We start from the raw sequence: 11596 nt of genomic DNA on the forward strand, positions 1-11596 counted from the left end.
CTTTTCTGCCCCAGATACTTTTTTTTTTCCTTCTCCTACCTTGCTTAACTTGGGTGGTGTTGGGTGGCAGACAGGAGGAGCACTGGATAACAAAGTTTTCCAGCATTATGTTATGTCATTTATGTTGGGAAAGTTACATTTTTGTCACTCTTCGTTTGCATCCTCTGTTGCCAGAGCAAGGGTTTGGGTGAGGGGCTCACAGGGTTGTGGAAATTGGATAGGAAGGAAGGACAAAGGAAAGTTTAAGTTATTATCTGCCTCAGAACTACTTAATCAGAACTGAAGACAAATTTTGGAGATTGTAATATTTGCTTTCTGAGGTGAGCATTATGACCCCATGGGATTTAGCCTCTGCTTCATTGATTGATCCATTGCTAGTTGGATCCTCATCGTATTTTTTTTTAAGTTACACTTCATTGTATGAGAAAGTGTGTCATATCATATTTTTAGGCGTGAATTGCCATTCACAAAATCTGCTCACCTGACCAATCCTTGGAATGAACATAAGCCAGTAAAGATTGGACGTGATGGACAGGTTTGTCAACTGCCTTTGATTTCTCTTCAAAACATTAAGCCCAGTATTTCAAAATATTCTTAATCCTTTTTTTATGATACAGTTGTCCATCTTTGAAAGCTGCTTCTGTTAATCTTGTTTGACAGTTTCATAAATAAATAATTGTGATAATGTCTTGGTAAAAAATTGCACTCCCAAATATTTTATTAAAGCATCTGGGGAAGTACAGCAAGTTCATTAAAAATAAAATATACCACTGTAAGCAGATTTCTCTAACAAAATTTCTTGAAGCCAGAGGAATTGTCATTCAACTCTTTAGTGAAAGCACTCTTAATAAAGGAAAAATAAAGATATAACAGGTACTGAGCTGGTGGGAGGGAAGATGACAAAACAGCAGTGGTAAGCATATCACAGCCACAGCATATCACATGACAGATTGGCATTCTCCCTTTTCACAAATTGAGGTAAGAACTTGTATGAAAATGGTCTATTTTACCAAACATGAATATTTACAGTTGGGGTCTGTGCGTGTGTGTGTGTGTGTGTGTGTTAAAGGAAACATATACAGGTAGTCCTAGACTTATGATGGCAATTGGGACTAGAATTTCTGTTGCTAAGTGATGTTATAAAGCACAACCACATTGCTTAGCAATGGCAATCCCTGCCGTTCCAGTTCCTGTTGTTAACTGAATCCCACCATTGTTAGGTGAGGCAACTTCCTGCTGGCTTCCCACAACCAAAGTCACTGGGGAAGCCAGCAGGAAGTTGCAAGTCCCAGGCCAGCAGGCAGGTAAGTGGCTGCTGGTGGGGGGGATGAGGGGGTGCACGGGGATGCAGGGGAGGGTGTGAGAAGTGCCACGCAGGTCAGTGAGGGGGTGCAAGAGGCACTACATGGGTCGGAGAGGGTGCGCAGGGGTGTCACATGGGTCAGGGAGGGTGCGCAAGGATGTGTGAGAGGCACTGTGCAGGTTGGGGACAGTGCACGGGTGTGCAGCATAGGTTGGGGAGGGTGTGTGAGAGGCACCACGTGGGTTGCGGAGCGTATGCAAGAGGAGCCACCTGGGTTGGGGAGGGTGCACGGATGGCCAGCATGGTGCGAGTGCAGAGTGGCTGGGGGAGGGTGTGTGGGTGGGAGAGACTTACCCCAGCAACTTGCAACCTTCCTGCTGGCTTCCCCATTGACTTTCTGGGGAAGCTGGCAGGGAAGGTTGCAAATGGCTATTATATGATCACAGGGCACTTGGCAACTGGTTATAAGTAAGAATGGGTTGCCAAGCACTCAGATCGTGGTCACGTGACTGCGAGGGTGCTGGGACAGCTAGAACTCCAAGGACCATTGTTCAGCACCATTATAACTTGGAACAGTCACTGACTGGTCATAGGTCAAGGACTACCTGTAACTATACACCTGCCTTGATCCATCTCTCTTGTTGATTTCACTAAGATCACTACAACATATACAACTTAAGTGGCTTAATGAGCTTTTGTTAAGTTGAGCTTTCACGTGTTTCTTAAATTAGTGTTAGAACTCATAAATTGTATACATATTGTCTTAGAATGAAACCACATAATTAAACATTGATTCCCTTGCATGGGCTTGAACATGAACTTATAACATCAACATTTAATTGTTACAGGAAATTGAGCTTGAATGTGGAACCCAGCTTTGTCTCCTATTCCCTCCTGATGAAAGTATTGACTTGTATCAAATCATTCATAAAATGCGTCATAAGAGAAGAATGCACTCTCAGCCCCGGTCAAGAGGACGCCCATCCCGTCGAGAGCCACTCCGAGATGTGGGAAGGTTAGAAACATTCTTTGGACTGATAGTAGGCACATGTGTCAGAATAACGTGATGGAGGAATATGATTCATCAAAAAGCTTTCCCTGCAATCAAGAAGAGAGAAAATCCTCACATCAAGCTGCATGGACGGGTTTGTGGCTTCATTGAGGATTTCACATTGTCCCTCTCCCCCAGTTTGTCACTTTCAAGAGGAAAATGGGGACATTTTGCTTACACAGAAAATAAGTACATGTAAATCTAGCTTTGACTAGATTTTTATGCAGATTATATGGATCTGTTAATTGTAGGTAAGCTGATTTTTTTTCAAGACCAGGTTAGGTGGAGGAAAATCAAGTCTGTGTGTTCCAAAATGTGTTAATATCTTGTAAAAGCCTTTTCTTTCAGGTATATCTCTGGATAAGCCTTGTCAAATATGGGACTTTTATCAGGATCACTTATAATTTTGCAGAAGACGGTCGCCTCATTTTGAGGATAAAATATTTGTAATATTTTGCTGTTCAAGAAGAGCGTGTTTGGGACTGTTTCAAATTGTATCACCGTGCTGTGGTTAAGCCCATTGCCAAATATTCTCTTACATCTTGCTGAGCTTCTGGAAGCCGTAGGTTCTCTCCAAAGGAAGTAGCCCTTGGAGACCCGGCAACAAACCAAAAAGAATGGCTGTTGCTGTGTCTGTGTACACAACCTTTCCAGATGCTGGCAGCACCTGTGGACTTAAAAAGTGGTTTTAGAGGATCGCCATGGTTATTGATCACTGCTCTATGAACTTACCAACATTCCCCAGAAAGAAGGGTGTATCTTGTTACAGAATTGGAGGAGTCTTTGCAAAGGACTGATAATAATCCCTTCTATCCAACACGTTTCCCTGATCCCTGTGTAGCCACTTTGCTTTCTGATAAATCTAAAGCTTTTCTGCTAAAGACTGTGTGGTTTGGGCTGAAACTTTTTGGTTAGAGTTTCCAGTTGTGGAAGTGTCCTGTGGTAGGTACAGATATCCAACGAGTCCCCATATCCCTGCTCTTAAAGGACACTGTAACCTGTAGGTAGGAGGAATCCTGGCAGCAACCCCCCTTTCTTTGGGCATAAAAGGACTGAGCACCAAGATGGCTTTTGAAGTTAAGCCCTAAGAGATTTCCAGTGCAATAAAGTATTTACAAGTGAAGGTTTTGCAATGGACTGCAAACTATACATTATAACACCATCACACCTTCTCAAGCCTGCCAGGGCCTCCATTTATGTATGTGGCTTTCAGCTTAAAGTCAGTAGTTGGACTACTATATGAACTGTTACTATCATATATTATACCGGTCGTAAGTGCACACTCAAACTACAAGAAAGCGGTATGTTTATTCTTTACACCAGCTATTTTCTAAATCTCTTTTTTGCTGTACATACAGTTGCTTTATTTTCTCAGAATTGTGGTACTTGTTCTTAAGAATGATAACTTAAATAATGTGGGGAGGCGAGAGGAATCATTTCGAGGTCTGTTCGTGTTTCCTTGTTATAGAAATCATGAAGGTGCATTTGGAAGGGAACATGCAGTGACATGCTAATGAACAGTGAAGAGCAATCGAGAATAAGAAATCTGAAAGTACCATTTCCAAAAGCATCCAATTTCTACTAGTAAAATGAATTTAAAATTCATTTTACTAAAATTAATCAAAAAGCCTAAAATAACAGGCTCCAATTCCAAGAGTATAACGTTGTTAAAATATTCATGTCTTAAATGTTTTTCTCTGTAACTAGTAATTGTGTCTAGGCAGGGGTGGGATTTGCATGTTGGAAATCGATCAAGTTTTTCACAGACCAAGTAAGACAGTTAATCAGATCAAGTGTATAAAATGGTGTTCACAAATTGGCTTATGCTTGCAGGATAAACTTCAACATAGAAAATGTGTAAGCATCAAGTAGATTTTATGCTGAAAGTTTTATGGACACAGGAGACCAATACCCCAAAAAGTCAGTGGGATTTTTAAAGACATTCATATTAAGATTGGATTTAGGTATGGTTGGATCAAGTTCCATGTTAACAATCTAAAATCTTCACATCATAACATTCTAGTTAAAAATGTACATTTTGTTGCTACCAGAAATACAAATTCTTTGTGACAAATTCTGTGAAACTCACATAGGGAATTAAAGAAAACACACTAAAAAAGCCCCCAAAAAGTTGTTGTGGGCTGTTCTGGTGGGTCCTTCTGAAGATGTTTTATTTATGCTGGTTGTTCCAGACAGTTCTTAATTATTGTCTAATTTATGTAGGCGTCGACCAGAGGATTATGATATTCATAACAGCAGAAAGAAACCAAGGATTGATTATCCCCCTGAGTTTCACCAAAGACCAGGTTAATATCTTACTATTTAAATGTATATGCACAAATTTACAGATTTGTGTATTAAAATAGTCATAAGATCATGTGGGAATGTGAATATTAAATAAAGCATTTAAGGACAGGGTCTTAAGAGCTCTGATTAAGATAACTGCAGATATGAGAATATAATGGAATGCATTTAAGAATACAGGGTCCTTCTTGGAAAAACCATCACACAAATGAAAGTCTAAAATAGTCATGCAACAACATGGCCCTTTTTGGATGAATAGAGAGGCATCCTAAGACAGTAATGCAGAGGCATTCAAAAGAATGTACTAGCTTTTGTTCATGTGTAAGTTAAACCAAAACTTAAACAAAGGAATCAGTTTACATAAACTGCCTTGTATTCTGAATAATCCCATGCATCTTACAGACTGTTCACTTAATTTTACCCAATGTCTGGTGGTGGGGTGGCAGCAGTGGTCTTTCATATATGGCTAAACAGATTCCAGTAGCCCCAGCCAGTCTGGCTAAAGATACAAGATGGTATTAATTAAAATTTAGCCTCCTGGAGGGCAACATCTTTACTGCCTTTGCCATAAAGTGTTACACAGTTATCCTAAAACTGAAATTAATGGGCCAATTGGGAAGAGAAGGATCACTCCTTATGAGTAGCAAGGCAGTAGCATGCTTAAGGTAAAGATGGTAATGGTTATTTATGTTGCCAGATATAATAAATATGATACGCAATGCTGCTTGATTTTAAACAGGGTATTTAAAAGACCCCAGATACCAAGATATAGACAGGTAAGAGATGTTTTAACAATACTGTTTTCTAAGCTAAGGTATCTGACTATTTGTGTCTAATTTAACAAATCTTATTCCCAACAGACGATTTTCGGGAGTTCGGAGAGATGTCTTCTTAAATGGGGTAAGTTTATGGTTTTTCATATGTGGTAGCTGTAGGTGGCTTTAATATTGCTTGATTTTGACATTCTTGCATATGTGTTTTCTTTTTTCTAGTCTTACAATGATTATGTGAGAGAATTTCACAACATGGGACCACCACCACCTTGGCAAGGAATGGTTTGTAATTTTGTATTCTTTACTTTTAGTACAAGTACAACCATAGCATTATCAGGTGATGTTACTGTTCACAGCTGTACTTCTCATTTATGTGGGAAACAGCATTTTGCTGTTGCTTTAAGCCTCACTTGGGAAGTTTGAGAAGAATTTTATGGTGTAACTTCCTAATTTTAATTACTATTTTTAATAAAAGGACTGAGTTAGAGAGGTCCAATCAAGACATAATTCTTGTGAAAATGCATTCTTGGCATAGCAATTTCCACCTATGAAATCAGTAGGATAGAAGTTAAAGTAGCAACTATACATTTCATGTAATGTTCTTCATGCCATAGTCCATTTAAAAGTTGTTATACATGACCTTAGTGGGAAAATGAGTGTTTTAAGCATCCCCAAAGCTTTTTTGCGGGGTGCTTACCCCTTTTTTCTCTCTCTCTCCCCCCTCCCCCCTCTCTGACACACACACATACACACCCCAGGGCAAAAGAAAGGGCCCATGTTTTGTCCCTTACACTTTGGGAAGAGAGGCTCCTGGGACCACAAAAGGGTACTTAACAGGCTGTGTGTTTGCACTCTTGAACTAAATAGGAAACAGTGGGTGAGAAGTATTTGGGAAGTTAAAGCTCCTAATACCAAACTGATTTTTTAAGGCTGCCAAGACTATAGGCAAACCAAAGCCCCTGAAAAACTAGAGAGTTTCATACTCACACGGTAAACCTGCAAAACAGTTCAGAAAAGACTCTGCTGTATATCCGTGGAATAGAGATGAAAAGAGAAACTGGACTAAAGTAGCTTACACATTCAAAGCAGAGGGGTTGTACCCCAATTGGCCAATAATTGAAGAAAAGCAATAATAAAACCAATAGCTGAAAAACAAATCCAAGTCTTCTCCAAAGAAATGCTGTGGTAGAAATAGTAGCACTTCAGATGAGTATGAGGAGAAAAAAAATGGTCTCGACTAGTCAATTCTTAAGAGGCCATCGAAGCAACGGTATGTGGGAATGACCTTGGAAGATGGAGAAGAGCCCACAACCAGGGGAACGGTTAGATAAGAAGCAGCTTAGCTTGCAGCAAGAATGTGGGTGTGACAGACACCTCAGAAGGGTCCCTCCCTGGTTTCTTGGGCTGTAAAGGCAATGTGGGAAAATGTAATTTCAGACTTGCAAGATTCTGTTAATGTAACTTTACAATAAAGTAGAATTAGTTCATCTGAGTGTGCTTCCTGTCTGGACTACCTCGCAAGGCTGACATAAGCTATGTGATTCCAGAAAATTTCCAGAACATTCCATTTCTCCTCCAGATGTTCTGGGGTGATCTAGCTGTTTTCTTGGGGAAGTTAATCCCCCAAATTGAAAACGATTTATGGTATTCAACATGGTGGTTTTCCAGAAGGATTAACTTTTAAAAAAACTACCAAACCATGCCACAAAACTGTTCAGCATGGTTTGAAAGAGAAATGGAACATTCTAGGACATTCAGTTCCAACACAACTGCTCTTACAGTTTCAGTATTTTAGTTTTCCTGATGCATTTCTAACAAAGAAACACTTTTTAAAAAAATTTCCTGTTGAGGCAAGTTAAGAGCTTCTTACCACCAATCACCTCCATTCTCATTACTCCAATATCTTTTTTTAAGTGGGTCTCATGAAAAAGATATATGCAGTATAACTAAAACTGACTATTTGGCGTAGATGATTTCAAATATGTTTTATCATGCAAACTGACTAATCAGCATTCATATCTCAAACAAGTAGTAATGTAGCAGTTTCCAGAACAGCTACTGAAGCTAATCTAGGGAAAAGAGATGCATGACTTTTATCCCAATATTGAGATCTTGATGCCAAGTAGTATGAAAATCTAGTCATCACCTTTAGGTACAATATGCTAAAATATACAATATTCTGAGAATACCTGCCAGATAGGTTTTCTGTTGCAGTTCACATCCTCTCCTGTTGTATTTTCTGATTTTGATTCCACTTGATCTGAACACACACACACACACACACAAAAACCTGAATCTATTTTTCATTCTTAATTTCCTAGCTCTTGCAGCTGTCCTTGTGAATTTTTCAGATTCTCATATAGTTTTAAGTGCAACATATCAAACTGGTTTACTCATTCCTCCTTTTCCTCAATCTTCCTAGTGCCTGTCTTTCCCTATCTCCCCTTAGATATCACCAACAGACTTTTCTCATTCTCTAGCCCACACCCACCCCAAAAAATACATCTACTCAAAATGCATGTTTTGTTTGGACTACCATTGACCTGAAATAATCTACTTTGTGCATGGAATGTTTTGCACTAGTTAATGTTTACTGTTTTAATAAACTTAGCCACAAAAAGTCTACTTTGGGAGTCTCCTTTTGCACAGCTTCCCTAGGCAAATTCGTATGAAAGTTGGCAGATACAGTCTTGTAATGGTCAACCAGTATTCATTTAATTCTGTAAAAAATTAAATTGCCAGCAGTTTCTTTCCTTTGAAAAGTGAATTCCCATGAACCTATTGATATATAATTTGGTACATGGTATCCTTCATAAGAGATCCTCCAAAAAAAAAACATGAATAGTATCAAACAAAAAATCATTGTTTGTCTCTCAGTGATAGAGAGAGATATGGGAATTTGGGTTTTCTAATCAAGATCCAGGTGAAGGAGGATGCTTTGAATGATCCCAAAACAAACCTTGTTTTTGAATGACCAAACTGGGTCTGAAACCAAGTTTGTAGTTGATGCACAGTCCTGATGCAGTAACATTAATTAGGGTGATTTCAGTTGAAAGTTTTATTGAACAACTGACCTTTCTTACTCATGGAATGCTATTAAGAGAGTCTTTTACTAACAGTAGCTATAAGAAAGTGTTCTAAGTAACTTCAGCCTCTTTTTGGGGACAGTTGTGAAAATGTGCTTTTTGCAAAAAGGTTTAATCACATGAGAATCCAAATACCATCTTAGACATACTTCCTTTGAAGCATTTTCATGCTTGCAATATTGCTCAAATGTTGAATTACACTTTCCTGTTGATGCTGCTATGTTCTGAGGGTTGCAGATTACTGGAATAACAAGGAAATGTTTCTTTTTAGCCTCCTTACCCAGGTATAGAACAGCCTCCCCATCACCCATACTACCAGCACCATGCTCCTCCTCCACAGGCTCACCCTCCTTACTCAGGACACCATCCCATACCACATGATGCACGGTACAGAGATAAGCGAGTGGTAAGTGCAGCCTGAGTGACTGCCAAGTTAGGGAAACGCACACATCAGATGTGGTTGAGAACCATTATGTTCATTATGAAATAGCTAAGGCTAAATAGCTAGGGCTAAATATTTACATATTTCTAAAATTCAGTGTGGTAAGGTTTGCAAGCAGCATATTTCAAAATTTGCACTTATAAAAAATAAAGATCAGCATGTGAGTAAAGAGGATGGTCTTGAGGGAGAGAGGGGAGAACCGTTACCAAAGAGTTGAGAAGAAAAACATAGATTACATCCGGGACATGTACAAAGTGTACACAAACGTCTCCGACAGACACTTCCCTAAGTCACATGGTGATAAGAGAGAGAGGAGGGGGAGCACAATCAGACTTGAAAGATTGTTACTATCTAAATAAAAGTAGTCTTTAGTATATACTAACAACCTTATTAAATATGCCAAGATTAGAACAGTGAGGCTATCTTTTTCTGGATAATTGGTAGCCCTTTAGATCAAGTATTTTTAGGAACTCCAGGTTGGTAGAAGGACGTGTGATTTGAAACTCTGATATTTAAAGTCATTCTGTCTCCTATAGCATGACTATGACATGAGGGTAGATGACTTTCTACGCCGGACGCAAGCAGTTGTCAGTGGGCGGAGAAGCAGGCCTCGAGAGAGAGAGCGGGATCGTGAACGAGATCGGCCCCGGGATACCCGAAGAGACAGAGATCGGGAACGGGGGAGGGAGCGGGAGCGGGAGAGGATATGTGATCGGGACAGAGACAGAGGAGAAAGAGGAAGATACAGAAGATAATGTATTGTGAAACTGCAGTTACTTAAGGAAGCAAAGGCTTGTATATTTGCGTGTTTACAGGTAGTAAACTTTTATTTTCCGAAGTCGTCAAACTTGATTGTGTAGAAGGATTTATAACTGACCCTGTTTGTTCCAAGCATGCCGTAAGCTGTGAACTGGAAAACTTCTCTTGGCCAAAAACATGTGCAAAGCTTGACTCTTCAGTTGATATTTTCATTTGAGCAGTTTAGAAGACAAACATTTAAAGAATGTAGATAAATTTTCCCAGTATGTTTATCGTAACAGTAATTTAATTATATGTTCCTTTGACTCCGAGTTAATAGCTGCCATAACTTTTGCTCTGGTTTTCTGACATGTAGCTTTTACTATTTCTTTGCGGGGTGGGGGGGTGGAATGCTGCTATCAAGTATGCAAAAACTGGGTGTGTGATAGTTGGCTGTATGGCAGTTTTGAAGCAGTCACCTTTTGTTTTCTGTTTCTGTTTTTTTTAATTCCTGTAAAGTCAAGCTTGTTCAATAATGAAAGCAATAGTAAGATATTGAACCTGTGCTCTGATGGTATTTTGGTTAATGCTCTTGTCTAATCACCTCTTTTGCACCCTTCTTTCCTCTAGATTGTCCATACTGTTTAGAATGTCCACCGTGTGCGTGTGTGCGTGAGCACACTGTTGTATTCTACATTGCTACCATTTCCTTTTTTATAATAAAGTGCTAACAGTCAACTTCCATGGACTTTCATGCTTTTTGGCTTCTAAGAAAAGGAAGATATGAAAATGTCATTTCATGCAAATTAACTTCCTCAGGATACTGTTGGAGAGAAAAGGAGACACCACTGGGGTTGTCCTAGGTAGTGATGATTACCTGAGTAAACTGAATTTCCATTCCTATCTAATATACTTAATTTTGCGGCTTATAAATTAACAACTGCCTAAAGTAAGTGTGAGAATCTCTGACTCAGGAAAATCCAGTTTTGTTATAAAAATAGGAAGCTTTTGGAGAATGGTGGCCAGTGAACAGTTCCATGCTAGTTTATTTAGCCAAGCCCCATGTTATTTATTGAAGCTTACTGCCAGTAAGAACTCTTGTTCATGGCTGAGAGGAAGCAAATCAATTATAGTAATACTCTAATGAGAAAGCTACAGGTGTAAAGTTTCTGGACATTTTGATTCCAGAAAGAACGTTTCTCCTTTTTTCCTGATTTAAATCCAAAACAAAACAAAAAATTGAAAAATTTCAATACCTAGCACCCTTTACCAATCTTGTTATTTTGTCACCATAGGAATATAATACAGTTTATGTATAATTGCTCATAAAATCATTTTAATATTAACATTAATGTTGATTAATCAGTTTGAAAGTGTGGTTGGGTAATTTTTAAACAAGCTATTAGAAATCAGTTATAATTTATATTGAAAATGAAGATACATTGATGTAGCCAAAAAAGGGTTAATATCCTGACTTCAGAACCCTTGTATTTCAATGAAAATATATACAGTGTTTTCTTTGAACATTTTTTGTGGTGTTTTCTTCTTTTATGGAATAAAGGGAAGAATTACAAGGCCAGAGAGAGGAATTTGTTCCTAAGTCTTTGCATTTACAGTGTCTAGAACATGTAAAGCAATTGGTTAACTCATGCCTAATATTGCATGTACTCAAAAGAGACCCCTGAATTTAAAATGATCCCCTTCCAGAATGGAAATAATATATCTAGGAGAACAAATTGACTTGCTGTTCTCTCCTCTGTACTTTCTATCCTTTGAAGCCTAGTCACACTAGCGGGAGGACTATAATAATATAATAAATGAATTATCCCACTGAGGGTAGAAATGAATTATGCTCTTTCAAGGACCACATATGATGATTCTGGGAAGCACTATTTTCCC

At 38.8% G+C, this 11596-nt stretch overlaps 1 protein-coding gene across 3 annotated transcripts in view; it reads left to right on the forward strand.

The window, feature by feature from the left end:
- The window catches only part of YTHDC1 (YTH N6-methyladenosine RNA binding protein C1), a 32783-nt gene extending 22348 nt beyond the window's left edge, over positions 1 to 10435 (forward strand). For all 3 annotated transcript variants that reach the window (XM_063300350.1, XM_063300353.1, XM_063300352.1), the window contains 8 exons: positions 451 to 535; positions 2152 to 2318; positions 4578 to 4660; positions 5398 to 5434; positions 5519 to 5558; positions 5651 to 5713; positions 8789 to 8923; positions 9496 to 10435. In XM_063300350.1, coding sequence (XP_063156420.1) covers positions 451 to 535; positions 2152 to 2318; positions 4578 to 4660; positions 5398 to 5434; positions 5519 to 5558; positions 5651 to 5713; positions 8789 to 8923; positions 9496 to 9714 — 829 coding nt within the window. In that variant the 3' untranslated portion in view covers positions 9715 to 10435. The remainder of the gene's footprint in view (positions 1 to 450; positions 536 to 2151; positions 2319 to 4577; positions 4661 to 5397; positions 5435 to 5518; positions 5559 to 5650; positions 5714 to 8788; positions 8924 to 9495) is intronic.
- Positions 10436 to 11596: the final 1161 nt, after the last annotated feature.

This window comes from Candoia aspera, chromosome 4, assembly GCF_035149785.1.
Source record: "Candoia aspera isolate rCanAsp1 chromosome 4, rCanAsp1.hap2, whole genome shotgun sequence".
NCBI classification, from domain to species: Eukaryota; Metazoa; Chordata; class Lepidosauria; order Squamata; family Boidae; genus Candoia; species Candoia aspera.